Below are 23074 nucleotides of genomic sequence, written 5' to 3' on the forward strand. Positions count from 1 at the left end.
ACAGTACACCTGAACCAAGAATGATAAAACATCTCCAAATCATTCCAAAATTCCACATTATAAATGTTAAGTACTGTTGCACTGGTGAGATTTTCTGTGACGAGAAACATATACACCAGATCAATCACAGTTTCTCCCTTAAGTCGTCTGAATCGTTTTACTGAACATTAACTTCACACATGATCCATCCTGAAATTTAAAAATAATGTGTTTTGAACTAATTCACAACCATGACTTTTTCCCTCTTCCTATTTTTGCCATGTTGAGCAGTCTAGTCTTGCTGCGCTCCTTCTCCTCTGGATTTCTCTTCGAGGTGCATTCCAGTGTGGAGTCCGTCTCAAACGAGATGGCCGGCCCTTGGTTTGGGATGCCGCTGCTCTTGTCGCGGGACACGGAGGACGTGGTCTGCAGGACGACCCTGCCATGCAGAGAGTGTTTGAGCTCCAGCAGCAGCGGGTTGTTGTCGGAGTATAAATCCACCTTCTGCCCAGAGTTCCTATCTGACACGCAGCATGTACAGCATGCGGAGAACAATACTCTGAAAATATAAATCCAGCCTAAATAATGCAGCTCCACAATGTTCAAGATGAAACAGCCTAGACTGACGCTGAACATGAAGTTGAGGAAGATGGTCTTCTCTGTTGCTCGAGACACAAAGCAGTCAGTCCGGTTCGGACAAGGGTAGGTCTCACAGCGGAAAAGATGCGGGACTTCAAATCCAAATAGGTAATACTGTCCAATGAGGAATATTATCTCCATGATGGAGCGCAGCATCACATGGATGATGTAGATAAGTAGTACTTGGCTGGAGAGCTGGGTTGGGTCCTTCCCTACCTCTTTGGCATCGTCCTCCAGCTGGCCCTTCCCCTCGCATTCACCTTCCCGTGAGCTCCAGTCCTCGTTGTAATAGGTTGTGTTATAAGGGCGGCCTGCTTCCAGCGTCGTCTCCCTGTCTCCTCCCATGTGTTTGTCCCTTTCGAGGGAAGGCGAGGACCTGGGTACCACTTCAACCTTCTTATCCTCCGGCTTTTCATTCTTGGTGATTTTTTGCAAGACATAGACGATGTAGAAGATGGAAGGTGTGGAGACTAGAACAATCTGAAAGACCCAAAAGCGCAAGTGTGAGACAGGAGCAAACGTGTCATAGCAGACGTTATTGCATCCAGGCTGCAGGGTGTTGCAGGTAAACTTGGACTGCTCGTCGCTGTAGACAGCATCGCCCACCAGGGCCACGAGCAGGATGCGGAAGATGAGCAGCATCGTCAGCCATATCTTGCCGATGACTGTCGAATGGTTTTGAACTTCCGTTAGGAAGCGGCCAAGAATGGACCAGTCCCCCATTTCTGTGGAAAACACAAAAGTTAGAATATGATGCAGTCAGGCAGAATGTGTCAATAACTGAATAGTGAAACTGGAGAAAAATTGCCCTAAATATAGACTTAATCTTTAAAAGCAGGTGAGTGAAACCTGATATATTTGTGCATGTAAGGCTTTCAAATATTATCTATATTTAAATATTGACACAGAAATCATAAAATAGCTTTTTTGGTGAGTCATCGCCTCATGTTAGTACACAAGATTTTGGTAGTAGATTTGGCAAGCCACATGATATTCAGTGCAATTTTTCACAATGAATATATTCAAGAGTATCTGCTTGAGTTAATAGAGAAATATTTCATATCATCATCATGTGTATCTTACATGATACTACATAAGAGTGAGTAGTGCATTAAGGGGAGATACTTGCTTCCATAAATTACAGTTAGATACAGCAAACATAGTCCCATTCCATTTTTACTGATGGGTTTGTGCAAATATGATTAATAGACTGATTTATAAAACATTTTGTTCCTAGAAATATATATTACACATGGCTATTGATAGTATTTCAAGATTAATGGAGTCATACAAACACATACCCCAAATTCCACTGTGAAACCTTTGACTCTAAGAAAATGCATCATTTGAACATTTCAGGAAACTTGGAATTAAAAAAAACAATTGTCTTAATGTAAGTAATCACTTGTGGACGTTTCATAGTGATATCTATCAGTTACATTGTTTACATAATTCACCAGAAGTCTCTCCCTTTAAGCTGTAAATTACCCGCAGTTTCTCATTATCACAAAAGAGTTTCATTACATTCAATGAGACATCATTTCCTGTAACAGAAATGTGTTATTTAAAATCAATGGGTTTTAATTCCTAAAGTGGTGTACACCATCTACTCGTAAAAAGAGAAAGCCAAGCTAAAACAATCATATTCATTCTGTTGTCCTGTTCTGGAGTTGCTTACCTTTTTCTTATCCAAAGCTGGAAAAATATCAGAGGCAATCTGCATAACTGAATTTTCAAGTGAAGCCTGTTGCTGGACGTTATGGTGTCTTTTGAGCTGGATGAGAGGAGAACGGGCTGACCACACATATTCCCTAACTCTAACTGAAACATTCGTTGCACTGTATGTGAATAAAGGCTTTCAATGTACAGTGGGACAAAGATGGAAATGTACAATGGGGGCACCTTTACTGACCAGCCATTCAGGGACGAGCGGAGAGTTCAAAGAACGTACTGGAAAGGGGTGTGCACAATGCTGATTCACGCATTGGTCTGTGTCCACTCTCGTTTCAGAGCTGAAATCCTCGTTTTTTAGTGGAAGAGTGACAAATCACTACCGTTTTCACATGATGATACAAGTTGTAAGAAATCAGCAGCTTTTCACAACTTTTAGTTGAATGCTCCTCAAATCGTATTCATAAATGTGAGCACTTTTTTCTCACTGTCTACTGAAAAGGTGTCAAATACACACGGACACATACGGGGTATATCATGGCTGGAGCTTTGTTCAGTTAAAGGTTGTTAAACTGTAAATGTTTTGCTCAGATTTGAATTTCATTCATTGGTCGTAGTTTGTTTTTTCTTTGGCTGCCATTAAGTTTAGAAGAATTAAAGTCCTGAAACAGCCATTTTAAGGGTATCTATCTTCCGTAAGTATTTCTGAGTGATAGGTGGGCGGGACATAATGTTGGGAGGAATTTGATTTGATAATTGAAAAGATTAGCGACATTCACAACATTGCAATCTGAGCCCTGTTGCTGTGGTGACACCCATTAGCTTTTGAACAGGACTTGTTTGCTGCCTTGAACCTAATTATTAAACCCACAGGCCAATCATTAGCTGAATAGGAAGGTTCTTTTTTTATTGTTTATTAAAATATTATACAGCAAATGAGGAATGAGAAAAGGAGGATGGGAGTTATATCTTAGGCTTGCAGTAGCTGGATATAAATTAAGGATGTTGGAATGATAGACAATCATGTGTCTTAGTTATCTGAGCTTCCAGGACAGTAATTGGTTCTTATGAAAACTATTACCATATTGTTCTTGTAACCCCAGATGCTCTGTACTTTTTTCTTGGCTGTCAACCAGCCTGAATGTGTCATTGGACCACTGACAGTCATCCTAATTTTCTCATATTGTCTGCCTGCATCTACTAATTACAACAGAGATACCAGTTATGTATTGCTGTTTCACAGTAATATATCACATGTTCCCGTCTATCAAATTATTATCTTAAAGTAACGTCTTTGAGACGGTGCAAAAATCATCAGGGCGATACTGGTTCTGATTAATTTCTGGTGTGGTCACATCAGTTTCCACTCTCTCTGAGGGTTGAGTAATGATCACAGTGTGATGATATATGATGTAACACAGTGCAGGACAGATGTGCGTTTGGTTTAAAGAAGACTGATGAAGAATGCTGATATGGCTTGAGTCACAAAGAAACAGTCAATTTCCACACACTCAACTAACACTTTTAACAAATCATCAGCCTTTGAATGTAAGCCAAAAAAAATCGTGTGGCAAGAATCTTAATACACATCTCATAAACTACTTATTGATCCATGTGATTTAATTTTCACACAAAATTCGATTGAGAAAACATTCCTTATAATCAAAACGAACATTTTTAATGGTGGTTTATTCAATAAAGGTGGCGTATTCGTCATCAAGGAGTAGACTGCATGTGTTCTTGGTCCACTGGAGGCAAATTCAACTAATTTATGGCTTCTGTCGTTTTCATTCATCCCCATCCCATGAATGAAAATAAACTGCTGAGCACGTGGATATTTACTTGGTCCGTTTAAACTCAAACGCGTCTCCTTACGGTAAACAAGTGAAGCCAAATGTTTATAATGCGAAACAAACCGCTTTCTAAAACGTTTTCTTGTAAAAACGAATTTAGCGTTACTGAAACACATTCACTTCCCAACCACATGCGACAGCAGTCGACTATAACAAATGTCCCTCGCAGAATCAGCGAAAACCCGGAGGGGTGTTTACAAATCCAACTCCAGCAAATGAGTTACCTGATAGGAGTGAAGCGACTAGTGTCGATCGTGTATGGATCCGAAAGCATTTTAATTTGGCAGTTTTTATTGATGTATGTATGTTGTATTAACTGCAAAAATGATTTTCTAACATGCATAAACGCAACACCCCCCTTGATAGTACGAAAAATGGTTCAGCCCTTGAGGTTACCGGAAGTTGTTTCAGCTGCCATGTTTGGTTGCTTTGTTGTAGGCTTCTACAAGGTTTCCTACAGAATTAGTAAGTGTGGAAATGGAGCCGAGCTGGAGTACGTTTCTTTTTCAAGTAAGTTGACTCTTCCGGAGGGAAACTGGGATAGCACGCGAAACATCCCGAGAAAATGCAAGCACTTGATATCGTACCGGTAAAACCAGTTTTTAAACGAGGAATGCCAAGATCAAGTAACCAAGCAAAACAATGGTATATGAATCCAGGCGTCCAGCTGTGAGGCTTGGGAATGACGCTAGAACAAAAAATCAATTCTCCTCAACGTGCGTTTGAAAAATATGGCTTGTTTTTTCTACCGTACGATCACTTAGATTGTTGATGTCGAATAACTCGACAGTGTTCGCGGTCGTGTAAGTTTGTTTTCCAAGTCGAAGACAGCGAAAACATGCGGGATAATTTGAAGTGAGGCTGGAGACGCCACTGCACCGTTACAATCGAGACAGACCTGTTTTTTCCCTCTCCCTGTGACTGGGGGCTTCGATCGGACGCAGCGGGATAATGAGGTGTAATGCCGGCGAAGATTCCCCATTGTAACGCGCATAATACCGCAGATAGTTTGATACAAAGTGGTGGACGCTACTAAACGTTGAATAAGTGGAAGTTTTAGTTCGGTTGTCGGCCGTTCAGATGCACCAACGGTGATTCGCAAGTCCGCGGTGAACTTTCCGCTCGCCTCAGCCGGGTCGACCGTAACTAGCCAAGTTAGCTAACGATGTTTTAGGCTGGCTTTCATCAAGCCGACCGGCTAATTTCAACGTTAGCTTAATTTGGGCGAGGCTGTCGCAATGGTCTCACAAAAACTAATGTTAACACGGCTTGATGGGCAGCGCCGTGGAGCTCTCTTGTTTATTTACCGGCTATTTGTTCTCAGAGACCGCGGCGGAAAAGGAATTCAAACTATGCCCACAACATCGGCTAACTAGCAGCGAAGGAGCAGATTTGAAATTAGCAAGCGACATTACGCAATGTATAAATCACGCTTCAGCCAGAAAGTGAGCTGCTGCTGTCGAGGCTGATATACGTGCCGCGGTTTAGCGGTTTTTTCCGCTGTGTGACGTACAAAGACGGAAGGCTATTGTTGAATAAAATGAATGAAATGTTTTTTATTCACGTGGCCTCATTAGCTTAAAATAATTAAGCCTAAGTGAGGACGGGAAGAACGTCAGGACGCAAGATTTTACCCCCTGGAAAAGGGTATATTTCAAACGCTTAAACGTTTTGCCGCGCAAAATGTTTTCCTTTTTTTATTAATGCATTATGAACCCATATCTCGTATCGCTACCCTGCTGTCTAATGTGTATCCAAGTCAGTGTATTATCTATTAAGTTATACACCGGTGTGTTTTAGTGGGTGTGACAAACTCCTCATGGGAAAAGCCTCCTCATTGAACTTATCATTTCCAAACCTATTTTTTAAGCTCTTGTATATTTATGTATTTAATAGAAACCTGTCAAATCCGTATCCTCAAATGAAATATTCAGGACAGAATTGCTGACTGCAAACTGTATTTTTGCTGCAGCTTCACTGTGTGTGGAATTGAGAGCAGGATCCGGTATAGATCCTGATTCTTGTTGGTAGCACAGTTATATGCCTGAGGCTGATGCCCGCCAATAAAATGTCTGGATTTATTCTTTAACAAATGTTCAACTTTAATAGAAACAAGATCACTGTGTACTGCTCGCCATCCTCTAATTAACTAACCAGGTGAAGCAGGTTAATAAATGTGTGCTTAACTGATGGAATATGGCATAGATGAACGTCAAATCAAAAGAGCTTATTACATCAGGGGAACTTGAACTATCATCACTACCTCAGAGGACTTTCTTTTTTCTTTTTTAAGATGTTGCTAAGTTTCCTGCCACACAAGCCAAAGTTAACGATACCAATACTAAGATTAGGCAAATAAATAGTATGAATAGTGCACCGTGGCCTGTTCCTATCATATTTAGATTTTGTTTCACAGCCTTTTGGATACGTCATGTCTTTGTGGCACCAGTCGTAACACTAGGCTCTGCTCTCAGAGACCGATTACTTACTTGCATCTTTTGAGCACTTACTTCTTCCTGATGAAAAGGGCAGATGGGCGGTGTGGCTTGTTGTGTAGTGTCTGGCATCCCGCCAGACGCCCTGCATGTATTATGCACTGCACACTGTTACGCCGTCAATCTCATGTAAATCTGCGTGCACGTTATCACTCGGGGTGCATGACGTAAGGGGGGGGGGACATGTTTCATTCAGGTACCAGTCGACACGCTGTTCGGTGTTTTTAGTTTTAAAGTACTCCACCGTTTTACCGTTTTAAAGAAAGGGCTTTTTTTTCAGATGTGTACGTTAAAAGATAATGATTAACATATTCATGTTCAAATATTTTGTCAGGCGTTTTAAATGATCTGCATTGTTGTGTAAATGAGCTGGAATAATACTATAAGTACAGCTGCCTCTCCCCCTATTTTTTGATTAATGTGCCGTGCAATAGCCTATATTGAAAATCCGGTATTTGTTGGGCTGCAGTTAAAGAAGCATGTTGTTCAGACCAGTTTGGCTTAAGATGCACAATGACAACAGTAATGCTGCAAAGTAGCAGAAAAATGGTAAAGAGCACCCCAAAGCGAGAGTCATAGTTCAATCCTTCCGCCTGCGCCTGAAACTCCATCCTGGCTTTCTGCGGAAACGGTGATGCCACTAAGAACAAGAACAAAAACTGTATTATAATAACAGAAAGTAAAATTTAAAAAAGTGCTAGACATCTATTGTTTTCTGCCTGACAATTTTCCAAATGACATTCAACAGGTGGGACACTTTACTGACAATTCAAACTGGTTTACTCATCTTAAATGAATAATATTTCCATTAGAGGACACTGCAAGACATGTAAACATAGTTTAAAAATAGCTGTTGCACTTTGCATTTGGAAGCCATTTTGTTGATTTGTTGTCATAGATCTCTTTCTTAATGCAGGAATCAACTTGCTAATCTATTTGGGTGTAAAATTACATTTATGATATTCACATTCTGTACAGTGACAGTTCAAGTTGGTGTCAGAAAAGGCTTCCAATTTCATTTCAAATTGCATTAATCAGTTTTCCATTAGGAGCAGAAACACATTAAGCCAAGCTGACAGATGCGCTAATCTCTAAGTTGCTACGGCTAACGTGATACCAAATAATTGCCTACTCAAAAATCAAATTAGAGCTTATTTGCTTGAAACAAGTCCATTACGACAAACAGCCCCTGAGAAGTTACACAAAGTGCTTTTATTACCTGTTAATACAAAAATCTATTAATGAATTGAGCTTTAGCCTCAGTGGTAAAGCAGTGTTGAGGTATTTTATAGACTTAATAAAATAAAAAAAAGACACTGCAGCCTTTTGTGAAATTGAAGCTTCATAGTGCAAGCGAGACATACTTCATCAGTTTTATATAGTTCCACTCATTTGACTTGTACTTGCATGTTTTTAACAATCGATCTTTTTGAGGCAGACATTTTGACGTGGTTTAAGCAGTCTGTGAGCCAACATGTACAGCACCAGCACTCTGGAACAAGCTCACCTAAATGGAATGTTTTTAATCAGTTAGCAGAAACACCTGTGTTTTTACTGCTTTGATAAGCCAAAATGTCTGCTTTGAAAATGTTCTATTAACTTTTCAAAAATGTGGTAATGAGGCTTCTAACCATTCAAAGCTGATAACAATGTGAGCGACTTACTGCATGGCAAGTATGGTTTGCTATCAATGTTTTGGGAGAAGGTTGACATGGTGAGCTGCCTAGAAATGACCTGTATCATCCTCTTACATGATGCAGTCCAAGAAAGAATTATTATATCGAAACCTCTGAAACATTCTGCTCACTCCCTGCAGATTTGTAATGCCTCTACTTGCAGCAAACAACACCAGCAAGCTATGCACAGAATCCCTGCAGCATTCTTATCGTTTCATAAACTATGAAAAAAATCCAGGGCGGATTACAAACATTACAAAAGTGATGTTTTGTAAGAACATGTCAACTGGGCAATACTGGGTAGCAGCCAAAGATTTCAGAAGGTGTAAACAAGTGAAGAACAACCGAGAACAAACTCATAAACTTGAAGGCTCTAGGTGTACCAAGAGAGGAGAAAACAGGTTCGCTTCATGACATTTTTATTCATGAGTTATAGTTTTTGTTTATTTAGAAAAAAAAATAGATTTTGGCAAGCAGCTGTAGAGTGTGACAAAAGCTTGAAGAAAGACGTAATCTGACTCAGACCATGAGTCTACAGTGGCCCGTGGAGCCATCAGGACACTCCCTCCATTTTGATGTTATTTATGAGGGAGCAGCCCCAGTTGTCAGAGCGCATTTGTGTCAAAATGGTCAGAGCTGCATGAAGGCACAGCAGCTTACAGGCCCTGCACCTCTGTATAGAGGCAGGCCGTCTGCAGTGGCTATGTCTGCCGTTCACAAGCTTCACAAAGAGGGTTCCCGGCTGGTATCCCCCCTCCCCGACATTAAGCTCCCCCCCAGGCCCACCCCTGGTGTGCCAGCAGACGGGTTAGCATTGGCATGATGATGACTAATCCTGGAAGGTGGCAAGTGTGAGCAGGTGCTTGGGACAAATGGATGGGTGGGCTGGGTGGCATTCTCCACAAGTTCCCAGGTCCCACTGCGTACGAGGGAACGATGGCGAGTTTGGTGGAGTTGTGTGTGTGTGGATAAACAATGTCCCCGTCTCATGAATAGATGAGCCAAATCAATGAAGATGAGCACACAAAGATCCCCTGCTGAGGCATCACTGCTCAGATTTGTGTCTCTCACAATGGGCTGGATGACATAAGGAGGACACTGTGTGGTTCATTTTTCTTTTCTGTCCCCTGCCTCCTCTTTTGCAACTCCTTTTCTTGGCTGGCCTTTCTGCGATGGATGATTGAACCTCAAAGGGAAAGGTCAAGCATTTCACCTTGCCCTTTCTTGCCGGTGTTTCACAACACGGTTGTCTTGACTGTGTCCATTTACCAAAACGGCGTTAACTGTGGTGGGGAAAAATGCCGTCTTTGATGCTAAAGTTAGAAATTTAGCATCAAAGATGAAGGATTGTTAATTTCCAGTGCATTTGGTTTGGGTTGTGCTGCTGTGATCTGTGTTGTTTTGTCAAGTTGAGTGTGTTTTTCTGTGGTGTGTGTGTGTGTATTTCCCCATGCCCTCTAACTGAGCTCCTTCGCTAAGCTAATGGCCTGCTCTCGAGGGCACCGGACTCTGCTTTGCCTCTAATTTGGTATGCTCGCTTTGCAGTCACGTGATCAGCACAGTTATGATGGGATCATTTTTCATCCAGTATATTTGGATTCTTTTACACTGGTGGCATGCTGCGTCAGCCTCGTTAACGACACATCCAGTGCCCATTTTGTGTTCTGTAACATCTTACTTACCCAGTTGTTTTCATAAACTTGTCAAAGCCGACTCCTGACAAACTTGCAGTGGTGGTATAACTGTCTATAACCCCTATTATTATTATTATTATTATTATTATTATTATTATTATTATTATTATTAATAAGGCCAATTCTTATGCAGACTTTGAAAAGCAATGATGCAGTGGGGCAATCCAACTTTTTGAAACTACAATCACAATATGGATGTGTATTTTATAGACACATAAAGAGTATAGTATACGATTTTGTGTTACAATAAATATTCTTCCCTCAGTATCATTTGCAGCTAGACATGGGATGGTTGAATTTTATGTCAGGATAATCCTGACATAAAATTTCCAATAATTTCCTGATAATCATCAAAATGTGCTTAAAACGCTTAAAATGACACTTAAACGTTCTGGATTCACTTTACAATTTGTTAATAAACAACCTCCCCTCCCCATTAGCTGCTCATACAATTTTGCTAACGAATGTCCGGAAATACTAAAGGCTTGACCTAATATTTATCTCTGTGTGTTTGTTTCATCAGCAGGCCAATGAAGCCCTCCACCACCAGCACCAGCACCATGTGGCCCAGAACAGCCTGCTGCCACTCCTTAATGCAGGAGCTGAACAAATTGACCAGAAGCCTATCCTGCCCATCCACATAGACCAGAAGCCCCCTACCAGCGCCGCCGATCTCCTCAAAGACAATGTGGCCAGTGGAGGAGGCGTACGGCCACCAGTGCCTGTGATAAAGAAGGAACACAAAGGCAAAACGCCGTTCATCTGCGACTACTGCAACAAGGCCTTCCGTGATAGCTACCACCTGCGGCGCCACGAGTCCAGCCACACCGGCATCAAGATGGTGTCAAGGCCAAAGAAGACCGCCCAGACAGCCCCCACCATGGTCCCAATGATCTCCAGCATGCAGCGCGACAACAACGGCAACCCTTCCTATATCTCCACGGTGGCAGGCATCCTCTCCACGGCCACCACCTCGGTTTCCTCAGGCGCAAGTATCATGACGTCGTCCGCGATGGGCAATGTGCCGCAGCAAAACGTCCCCAAGAAGCCCGCCAAGCCTGTCAAGAAAAACCACGGGTGTGAGATGTGCGGCAAGGCTTTTCGCGACGTCTACCACCTGAATCGCCACAAGCTGTCCCATTCAGACGAGAAGCCTTTTGAGTGCCCCATCTGCCAGCAACGCTTTAAACGGAAGGACCGGATGACCTACCATGTTCGCTCTCATGACGGGGGAGTCCACAAGCCCTATGTCTGTTCCGTGTGTGGGAAAGGCTTTTCCAGGTAAGGACCTTTTTTGAGAGGTTGTCCAAAATGTTGCCTTTTTGACTTCCTATAATCCTATAAAGGTTACTCAAGTGAAATAGCGTTTCTTGAATGGGAACAATGGTCACTTGCAATATTTTGTATAGGTAGTAGTAATGGAAAGCACCACTGGTATTTGTTTTGCGTTACATTGTGTTCAAAGTGTTTTATAATCATGATAGAAAAGTACTCTTCCACAATTTAATTATTCAATAGTTCTTCAATGCTAGTCCTACCCGATGATGAACCTTCCACATTTGAGCTGTTAGTAGAAAATCTGGAGAAAAGGGTGAAATTATTTCTTCATGCTGCCAGACAGACTTGTCAAAGGGAGTCAGACTGACAGACCCTGAGCAATGGATGGCGGTTAAGTGCTGGCAACAGATTTCATGGGGGAGATAGCATTACCCGTTTCAAATGTCTCTGTACATTCCTCGTATAGCTCTTGAGGTGGTGTAATAAGTTGTTGCGTCCCCTCTTAGACTAGCAGCATAATGGTAAAAAGAACATCGGCAGCCATTTGAAGCGGATGTAAAATGTCTTAAATTTCCACTAAATGAATGAATAGCTGTGAGAATATTTTTTCTATTCAGGGACTGTTTAGCAAAGTAGATTACTTAATAGACAACTTCTTTTCAAATGCTGAGCCTGAACTGCAGACTTCCAACTAAGTCAGTAAATCTGCTTCTTGAGACGAGCCCAGTGCAGCCTGGGACTCCCAGAAACTTAACAGGAAGTGGTCTCCAGTGGGAGGACAGCTGGGCATCATGTCCTCGTCACTGCATTAGCCATTTTGTTTCTTTGGGAACTTGCTAAAGTGCAAGTGTCTAAAAGTCTTGCCTTGTCTGCATGGAATTTAAAAATACAATTTTTAACTAACTTAAAATGACCATCCTTTTGAATGTTTTTGGCAGTGATTACAAAGAAAGTATTTATTTAGTCAAAGAATGCAATTTCCAGGTGCTACATATTTGCTTCTCCAAAAGTTCACTGTTCACGCTATTGCTTGAAGCCACACATGACTTGTTTTTCGAGAAATCCAGCCAGTTCTGTTTGGATTACTCCGTCACACCGTGATTCCGTATAGAGGGATGATTGTATGGCCTATGAACTGTCACCGAAGCTTCCCAGTGGCTGTTTTCATATTTATAAATGTACCAGCTAAGCACTTTAGATTTGTACTTCTATTGACCCCAACGCCACCTCATCCACATGTTTTAAACAGTCGCACATGGGAGCGCACCAGTGGTAGATTATCAGGGGGAGGGGGAGGCGTCACTTGTCACTTTGTGGTTCCCGCCAGCATGTCACAGGCTCTCTTTCCCCTGGGAATTTATTGAACCATGCGGTAATGTCCAGGTCAACAACTTCCCTACGTAGTGAATAAATATGTAGTTTAACGAGGTCTAATTGTGTCTTTTTATATTCATCAACAAAAAAAGAAACATATTTTAGCATAGCTGATGCAAATCAGAGATTATTGATAACAGCAGGAGAGTTCTGTGTTGCGACGCAAGTGGAACAAAACAACATCAAGCGTGTACTCCGGTGGAGCTGTAACATTAGCACTGTGCTGTGCGGGGCCGTTTCAGGCATGCCTCTGAGCGCGGTGACGTCGGGTTAGGGATTCATCAGCATACTGGAAAGTGAGAATGGGGACTGAATAACAGGGCACTGAGTCACTGCCACTCAGCCTGATATGTAGGCACGCACTGTCTGGAGTCTGCTCTCCTTGTCAGTGGGACAAAAAAAGAAAGAAGGGGGGGTGGGGGGCTGAGTCTGCTTCATGGCGCTGCTGAGAAGATTCCACATTCATTACTTTTGAAGAAAAAAAAAATCCGGCAGCATAAAAACATTCCGGTTTGGGAGCAGCTGCCAATGCTGTAGCCCTTACTCACTCCATTATGGCACTTCTAACATGATTCAGCTCATAGCCTCACTGGAACTAACAAGCTGACGGAGGAGGATCAGTGCCAAAAAGAATTTGTGAACGCTGGAGTTTCTCTGTAAAGGTCAAGAGGCAAAGCGCTGTTTTCTTGCAACTGCTGAAATGCAGCGAACAGAACTGTGTGGGTTTTTCTTGTAACCTTCCGCTTAACAGCAATATTTCAGCCATCCATTTTAGTGTGTATGAGTACACATTATATACTTTCTCGCAGTTGTGGACTGCTGTCAGAAATACAACACACCCCTGCCCACCATTGCATTAATGAAGTTGAATGAACTTTGTGACCTACTTGGTGTCTTCTGAATCCCCAGTCTAGGACTGGAGGAAACGAGCAACCAAATTCCTGGAAACTCTTCCCCTTCATATTTCTGTAATTAAAGCTGAGGCTGCACGAAAATACTCTGAATCAGTGTTGTGTGATGCTAAACGGTGGTGGTAAACAAGTGGAAAGATGAACAAATTGACAAACTGTGTGGTTCGTTTTTGAAAGTAGGTCAAACTAATTCATGCACGATTGATCACGGAGAATTAACTGCCATTGTTTTTCAAAGTTGTGGCTTTTCACATTGTGCTTGTGCACTTACATGTGGTGCTCCTTGTCAGTATGATACATGTGAATGTAAGCTTTTGAACCACCTGTATTTTTTTCTTAAAGTAATTGAATAGTTGCAATGAAAACACATTAGATATAGTCTCTCTAAGATTTGTGATTATCACACTAGTTAGGCATCTGTAGCAGCAACATACTATTTTCTTAAAATTGAGGGTTGCTCACTTTGTTCTTTGTTCTTTAAAAATATGTAGTTTGGTTTACAGTTCAAGGCAATTCAAATATGAATCAATATAATCTAAGAATCGCAATTAGCGAAGGAGTGTAGCGTTTCAGCTTTTCTAGAAATGAAAACACTGTTGACGAGACGTTCTGTGCTTTTAAGAGAGGAATGACGATGGAATCAAAACAGCATATCGTGTTACTCGTCTACAACTCATCACTGTCCAGAGATTAAACGTGTTTTCTTTTTCTGTTTCATTAAATCTAGGCCCGACCACTTGAGCTGCCATGTGAAACATGTGCATTCCTCAGAAAGACCATTTAAATGTCAAGTCACGGTAAGAGCCATTACTGTCTGCTCCCAGATAATTATTTAGAACGCTGTTGTTGTTGTTGCACGCCGCTGACCTTTGACCCCCGTCTGCTTTTGCACCCACAGGCCTGTACCTCTGCTTTCGCCACCAAAGACCGACTCCGTTCCCACATGATCAGGCATGAAGGCAAGGTCACCTGTAGCATCTGTGGGAAGATGCTCAGCGCGGCCTACATCACCAGCCATTTGAAGACTCACGGACAGACCAACTTCAACTCCTGTAACAAAGGTATGTGTGAAACGCACACACCTAAACATCACAACGGTACGGGGTTCGCCAGTTAAGAGAGAATTCCTGAAAACTCTTTAATCACAAACTATTCGTGTCATAAACGTGTCCAATCCCATCACCCTGCTCTAATCTCGGGTGTTTGTCTTCCTCAGCTACACCTGTGACCATTTCTGCCCCCATCACCACGGCGATGAACCGGGGCCACTCCAACAACCCCATTACCATCGCCGCACAAATGAACATTAGCACCAACACGGTGAACATCACATCTCCAATCAGCCTCCAGCACCCAGTCACCATCACCGGACCCGTCAACATCGCTTCCGTCAACATCCCCACCTCGGCGTCCATGAATATTGCCCACCCCGTCGCTATCACCACCACCATGCCTATGAACATGGGTCCCCTCAACATCGCCATGAGGTCAATGGATAGCATGCCTTTTCTGTCCCAAGTCTTGCCTTCTTCCCCACCCTGGTAAAAAAAGAAAAGAAAAGCAGAGGGAGCATTGAACTGGCCAGAAAGAAAGGGAAAAATGAAGTGAAACAAGAGACCCCTGTCCTCATTACTTGCACCTCAAGCCCAGCCCTTTCTCGACCCCCGAACCGTGTTTACTGACCCCGAAGTAAACATTTCCACGAGCTGTGCAGCCGGTAGGAGGCTCCAAGTCACAGCTGCTTCCCGACTAATGTTAAGTAACTGACAGGAGACACAGAACACTTGAGTAGAAATGGACTAGGATTTATCGTGAAATCAGGACAACCGTAAGACTTAGCGTAGTCAAGTTAGGATGATGAAACTGTGATTTGTATGACGACAGATGAGAGGAGAGGAATCCTCGAGCACCCCGAGGACTCCGTAGGAAAACACACCTGTGCTTTTGTAAAAGGGAGATGAGAAATGGACTGAAGCAATAACAATGAATTGCTGTTTTGGATGTTTTTACAAGTTCTCTCCCAAAGCCTCTGGTTGTTACTTTGTATGTTGTTGTTTTTTTTTTTTTTTTTTTTTTTTTATTATAGCCTGCTAATCACTATTTAATGTTATAGGATACGAGTCTAGAAAAAGGGACAGCAGCTTCCATTTGCATGGAAGTATATTTTTTCACAGTGCTATAGCTTTTCTTTCTCTTCTCAGATAGTAGGTATGCTCTTGAGGTACAGTGACTAACTTGTACAGTTGACATAGTAATGTATTTTCATGTCGGCATTTTTTAATTTTTTGCTTTCATTCGAGTGGATGTCTCGATGCTGTCCTCTTGACAATGAAATATTTGTACTTTTGTTTTCTATTGGTATGGAAACACAAAAGTTTGTTCTTATTTGCCTATTTGTAGTGTTCATTTGTCCATGAAGTCGGAATGGAATGAGTCTTGCACTGAAAGCATATCCTACATACAGGTGAACAGCAGTATTATCAAAGATCAAATTGGAGTCTTAAGTGTTTTGGTAAGCCAGCCTGCACCTTGAGGGCTATCTCATGGCTGAACATGGAAAGGCCTGGCCTTGTAGTGAAGTTTTTTTTTTCTTTTTTTTTTTCGGGCTGTTACTGTCATCATAATGGTGCCCCATTATATTTCTGACTGTTCTCTACACTGTTTTTGTTTTTAAATCATTTTATCTGTGATCGCCCCAAAATGATACTAAGGACTCTTCACTCAGGAAACACACATAAACGCCCATTACACGTGAACTTGGTTCCTTTTTTAAGTATATCTTCCATGTATCTTGATTATACTTTTTTTTTTTTTTTTTTCTATATAATTTGGCATTATTGTGTTAAAAGATTTCCATCAGGGAATCCCAAGAACTATTCATTTTAAACATAGCCGTCCATTTAAATAATCATTTACTGTGCAATGGCATACATGCTGTACTTTTTTTTTTTTTTTTTTTTTTACAATTCCTTTTTGAAGGTGAGTTCGGTGTCTCGGCCGCATCGACACGTGGTCGAGACCTGAAGTCGTTCGATCAAATACAAGTTTGTGTCCATAAAAACAATGGGACAAGATTGATGTTGCATGACCCCAAACACTGTAGCTGTTGAACATGAACTCTTTTTAATGAATGCGATTGTTATCTCGACAGTGTTGCAACTCTGAGTTAATTCAGTTTAAACTGAAAAATGCAATATGCATGTTTGTCATTTTTCCTCAAGTTTTGTTTTAAACAAATGTTAGTGTAGCTTTTTCTTTGTTCTTATGAATTTACGTAGATACACTATGAATAGCCTGTTTGCCAAATTTGATACAATAATAATGTGATGAACTGAACATTTCTGGTGGAATTGAACATCTCTTTATTTTTTAGGAAAAGAAATAATTGGAAATTCCAGGACCCCTGTGAAAGCAGTTGAATGTATATCTTTGTACAAAACTATTTTAGTTCCAAGGATATGGTAGTTACAATAGATGTGAAAGATAAGATAACCTTTTTTTTTTTTATAAATCTTTTGTATTAGAACATTAACAATGGTAATTTTGTATATATGAGAGGCTAGGCTTTCTGATTAGCAGAAAGGTCAAACATTCCTACATTTTTTTTAAATGTATGTTTGTCAAATTATTACATAAACATGCGCAATGTTATGTGCCTTTTATTTGGGTTGTCTAAATAAAAGAAAACTATCAAATGTGTTTATATGTATTGAGTAATGTTCGGTATTAAGAATTTAACCATTGAACACTTAAACACTCAACACCTGCAATGGATCTGTAGGATATCAACTCAAGACCAACTTGAGTGCTTATATTAGATTTTCTAGCATGAATATCGGTCTTAAATATGTGGTTTTGCCTGTTATTTGCACATTGTGCTAACTTTAAATATGCCACCTTTATGCAAAATGTGTGGCTAGTTTTTAGTTTGAGTTGCAGTCTGTGGTTTCTATTTATTACACTGCAATATGAAAATCAACCCTTAGTGAACCGGTTTTATCATTTTTATTCCAAACAACCTACGTTAGCTGTCCATGAACTCGTTCACCAACTTTGTGTCTTTAAATGAACTCAAGGTTTCGGAAAACTGTTCTGCAAACCGTCCTAGCAGTCAAATGAAAGTCTTTAATTTTCATTGCACCCTTCATCCCCATTGACATGCAGGCAGTAGTGGAGGGCGAACACAAGGCAGAGATCCTCGTCCTCTAGCTGTGGAAAGGGGAATAATTCTGTCTAGGTGAAAAATACAGCAAGGCTCGCTGGCTGCTCCGAGACCTGGAGGTGGGCCCAAGGTCCTGCAGGAGGTAAGGACATGGTTCAATGCCGTTGTCCTTGCGCCAACCCATTAACACCCAGTGTCACGTATTCCTGAGGAGTGGAGGAGGTTCATGTGTTTCATTGGAGGTACAGGTGACTGAAGTTGAGGTCAAAGACCTGAGCACCTCCGCTTCTCCCTCTCGGATGCCAAACCAACCTTCCTGTTCCAGGATGAGTAGACCACTTTTTGTATCAGTGCCATGAGGAAGGAGTTGGGTGACAATTTTTCTGCCTGCAAAAACACTGCCAGATCGATGTAACTGTCCAGAGGGAGGGTCCCATCATTGGAAGACCTTGGAATGTGGTTTCAGGCTCTCATGGAGTTTCAGCCTTCCTGCGGAGGCTGGGGGACTCAGTGATGTTGTCCAACCTCAGCATTGCTTTAGTGACTACTTGATCTGATGTGATGATGACTGGCCACCTCCCCGATGCTGAGCTCACAGACTTCTGGCCCCGGTCCAACAAGCAGCATGCATGGCCCTGCGTAGACAACCAGGTGGTCTTCAAAAGGGGTCTTCACTGGGGAGGTCGCAACCTTTGTCGAGGTTCAGGTGCAATTCCGGTAACACAAACCCAACGAGCCCTTCTGTACGCCCACCATGACTATCTCGGCTGCGACCCTACCGAACACCCGACTCGTTGCAGCTACAATACAGACGCTGTGTGACAACCACCATAGTGCATGAATCCAGGTAGAGCACGAGACTGAAGATGAGGCCTAGACGTGATGATGTAGAATGAATTTGGAGCTGTGTGCTTGCATGAGCTCCATGAAATGATGGAGTGAGAATCAGCCAATCGTCTATGTGGGTTAGAACTCTGTCGCTGAGAGGCTTGTCTTTGAGGGTGGAAGGAGAGTGGAAGCTGCCTCCAGGGCAACACTCTCCGTTGCACCGCGGAGAGGCCGCATGAATGAGTGGAGAGGAACGGGAGGTTAGCACCACTTCATTCCCGCAATTGGTATATCATACCGGTCCACTCTAGGAAAAGTAGGACACAAACAAGAAATGGGTCTTCACTCTACTCCCATTATCAATGTGGTTAATCACCATACTGGGGTTGGAGCGGAAGCCATTCTCCTTTTTTATGTCCGTGCAACACCAACCGAAGTGTTGGTGGAGAAATAAAGAGTGAAAGAAATGGTAGCTCCTGAGAATTAACCAAGACGATGGACACCACTCTTCAGTGATGAAGACCTTCCACGACCATGGGCCCGAGACAGAATCATCACTGCTTCCCCCCTGTGGGAGCCAAGTGTTGCTCTCCGGTGCTCCACAGCTCGTGCTCCAGTTAGAGTGAAAGGTATAATGGGAATGTGAGAAGATGTCTCGCCTTCGTGTGCCGCTTTCTACTCCATGTGAGAAGAGTACATGGGTGAAGATCACAACTCCACCATATCATTCAAATAGTACTGCACAGGGAATCATTTATTGTGCTTACCTTTCTTGTTTATTTGTGCAAAACAGCCAACAGCACGTATCACTGCTTACTTAACTGGTATATTAGTAAATCATAATTTTAAGGGTCTCGGGTATGTGATGTCTACTCATGGTCTTATCTTCCACCTTCCTCCAACCCTCCCAGATCCCCAATTCGTCTCACCATCTTCCTTTTCTCCCAGTGAATGGGACAACTTTATTTATGATTAATTGATATGGATGAATATCAAAATATGAAGCCCTAACCAAAACAGTTCTAAAAAAAAAAAACAGTTCTACGAGCACAAGAAACACAACAAAATCTGATTTATATACATAAATTTATATAAAATCATTCCTTGTTTGTTTTTATGTCATTTTCCAGGACCTATTGTTCATGTTTTTCAGAAATTGGGGGGTACATGACACTAGTGCAGCACCTGTTCAGGCCTTTTTCAGAAAGACGTGCCCGGTCAGAAGGGTACGGAGCGGTTTTATACATTTTAGAACAATCATTCAGTTGAATATGAAACAGCTCACTGCAGGGCCACTGGGATAATCATTCAGGCCTCAAAACGAACTGCGTCCAAGGCCACACATTCAAACCAGACCAGCTGTTGCACGCTGCTCTATTTGCCGTTGCCGTTAGCTCTTTCTTTCTCTCATTGGTCACTTCTAAACATCCCAGTGCACGGAAATCCCTCAGGGACAGCTGATTCTGAGACGGTCGGGGCCACCACATCCGACACAAACAATCACACCACATTCAGTCACTCGGGTCATGCATCTTGCTTACTGCTCTTAAGCTGCTTGCATGTCCACAACCAAACAGTAGCTGTACTGTAATATGTACCACACCATAGAAGCCTTTTAATGTCCCCTGAAGGCTACAGTGATGCAAAGATGTTCCACTTTATTGAATATGTTTTAAGAAGAGAATGTGTTCTCTGTTTCAAATCAACTCTTATACTCAATAATTTCATAGATTAAAGAAACATTTGGAGACATATCTTTGCACTAATGAAGGTCTGGAAGATGACTGTGAGACTTTTTGTTTGTTTGTGTTTCTGTTGCAGTACAGAATTGTCCAGCAGATGGCGGTGTCTATGCATATTTCACTGTGAGGTGCCATTTGAGTCCTCTCTAGTTTTATCTACCCCATGTTCCTCCAACTGGTCCCCAGAGTGGGCCTATTGATTTACATTATCCTGTGTGATAGCAGCCACTTTACTTACTTGATGGCAAAGTTTGAATTGTATTCTTCCTGAACCGGATATTGTATTTCACAGAGAACGGTGGTGAGAGAATGGAAGACATTCAAAGACACAATGGATATTTGATGAGTTGACCAGCTATACGTCTGGGGTGGATCAATTTGCGATAAAGATAAATGTGCAAAGACAATTATGTACCATTAATTTGGAGTTCTTTTTTTTGGTTGGATGAATAAGGAATAATTACCTCACCTGTCTAATAAAAAATAAAGTCAAATACATTTAAGATGTGCAGAAGACTCAAAAATATCAGTGATTATACCACATGATGATACCATGCTGTAATACCAGCATGATGGTACTCTCTGTGATTAAATAACAACATCAATTTCACTCCAAACCAAAACACAACTTGACGTTTCTGCTCTAGTCATGAGAACCAAAGCTGAAAGCAAACACGTCTTGTCAGAACAAACTTGTACTCACTGCAGACAGCTGTACAGTCAGCAAAACCCAGCTCCCCTTGAATAACTCCAATCCAGTCAGCCAAAGAGCCAAAGAACGAATGTATTTATTTGGTTTGATTTAATATGTTTTCAGTAATGCATGCATAAAACAAAGTTGTGATTTATCAAACGTATATCTCTTCCAAATGGCTGGTTCACCTATTCAAGATAATACAAGGTGAAGTCGGAAGTTGACACAGAATTTCCTGCATTTGATTGGTGGGAGTGGGTATAAAAAGGGACATAGAAAATGATCATAACAATGTTCCTAAAAATGGACTTGTGAAGTCCAAAAAAATCTAGAATTTAAATCTAAAAAGCACAAAGTTACTACTTTGAGCATTAGGAAGCGTGAAATGTAATTGTGGACTGCAGGGATGCCGACGTTTGGGAATAAGGACTACAATCATGTCTACCCAAAATGCCCTCCCTCAAGAACCGAATCAGCCAATAGCGTGCTTCAGGGCTGATGCGTCAGGGTTGCATCATGACTTCATATACCAACGTGTTATAGTAATAAAAAGCATGGTTGTATATAATTAAAAAGAATAGTTTGGACTATGCAAAACTGACAATGGAGGTCCAGATATGGAGATTTTTTTGGTAACTTTCATAGCACACTATTAATCAAGATACAGATCAGTGAAACATTTCCTTAAAAAATGTCCATACTTGGAATAATTTTGTTTTCTCATTTATATGTTTTGTAAACATGTTTTTTTGCCCAGCTGTCTGTGAGTTTGCATATTAAGAAAAATTCCATATAAATGGAAATAAATATTTGCTTAGAATTTAAATTTTAACGAAACTTATTTGTCTCCACATGTCCACAATATACTGCAGGCAACTGAGCGCTATCTCATTTGATTTGTAAATCAACACAAGTCTGTACCGAAGCATATATTTGCACTCCACGCAGAACAAGGTACACACATTTCTAATGGTCTTATTAATCTGAATTATGCAGTGACAACATGAAAATGTGTCTGTGTTTTTTTTTTTGCTGACTGTGGGACCAATGCTCCAGAGCTAAAGGGTTGGCTCGTGGAAATCCTGGCCCGCAAAGAAGATGGAATCAGACAGTCCACAATCTAATTTAATCTGAAGCCGTGAGCTCCACGCTACATGTGGTGCCTTGGCTGTCCAATAGTACGACAGTTTAAACGGCTTAAGGGACAGGGTCAGGCTGGGAAAGGATCATGTTATCCTCGGCTGGGTGAGTCATGTCAGCAAGCTGTCAAGTGCCTATCTGAACATTGCTCATGCAAATGATTTTTTTTTAATATATATATTGCAGGTGTTTTTATTATTTGCTGCCTGCATGTTGCACATTATTACTGAACAAAGGTCAGTCATCCTCAAGTATAGGGAAAAAGCAACTCTCGGACAGAAGCACAGCTAAAAGAGAAAACAGAGGGGAGGAGGAAGAAACGGTGAGGCACATAAATCTTGTTTTCATAGGGGTTGTGCTTCCTTTTTGTGATCTATCAACTGAATTTTTGAGTGGTCAGTGCAGATATTATTGCAGCTATGCAAAAGACATGAGATATGAGAGGTTGAACATGAAAATCTCCCTTTGATTGCAGGGTTTTATGATTAACAGACTAGTTCCTGTATTAGCAACGTTTCCAGCAGTAGCTGCCATCATATTGAACAAAATGCAACACTGATCCTCACCTTTTGTCTGGTTGACTCAGTATATCTAAAAAGGTGAACATAAGCAACCAATATTAAATACCTTCCTTTTGTCGGATCCCACTTTTTCCCACTTGGTGTCTTCATTTTGTGAAAAGAAGAGCTGAAATTGGCAGACTGTTCTGCTGGCGTGTCCCCATCAAATCTGGGCTGTTAATACAGCAATTCTGGACCGACCACAACAACACACTTCAGTAGTTTACTGTTCTATCGTTGAAATGACGTGAGGTGGATTTTACAATTTCATGTTGAATCAGTGGCAGATTTCCGTGGTATTTCGGGGGAATTCAGAGTTCGACTCTGTGGTGTGCCAAAAACACTCTACTAGGTTTCTACTTCCTTTGTTTGGTTTTA

The 23074-nt window shown here is 41.6% G+C and overlaps 1 protein-coding gene and 1 pseudogene across 2 annotated transcripts; one reads left to right on the plus strand and one right to left on the minus strand.

Annotated features, from left to right (window-relative positions):
- Positions 1 to 222: 222 nt before the first annotated feature.
- On the minus strand, positions 223 to 22832 carry LOC311026319 (gap junction delta-2 protein pseudogene; annotated as a pseudogene). Its single transcript, XR_014599336.1, has 2 exons — positions 22764 to 22832; positions 223 to 1343 (listed from the first exon to the last, which is right to left on the minus strand). The product of XR_014599336.1 is annotated as a gap junction delta-2 protein pseudogene (transcript).
- Positions 4537 to 17269, plus strand: vezf1a (vascular endothelial zinc finger 1a). The gene is made up of 5 exons (XM_084029805.1): positions 4537 to 4652; positions 10531 to 11288; positions 14298 to 14367; positions 14469 to 14631; positions 14787 to 17269. Exons 1-5 carry the CDS (start codon positions 4620 to 4622, stop codon positions 15113 to 15115), a joined length of 1353 nt encoding a protein of 450 aa, XP_083885931.1. The 5' UTR covers positions 4537 to 4619; the 3' UTR covers positions 15116 to 17269.
- Positions 22833 to 23074: the final 242 nt, after the last annotated feature.

This window comes from Eutrigla gurnardus, assembly GCF_963514095.1.
Source record: "Eutrigla gurnardus genome assembly, chromosome: 15".
NCBI lineage: Eukaryota > Metazoa > Chordata > Actinopteri > Perciformes > Triglidae > Eutrigla > Eutrigla gurnardus.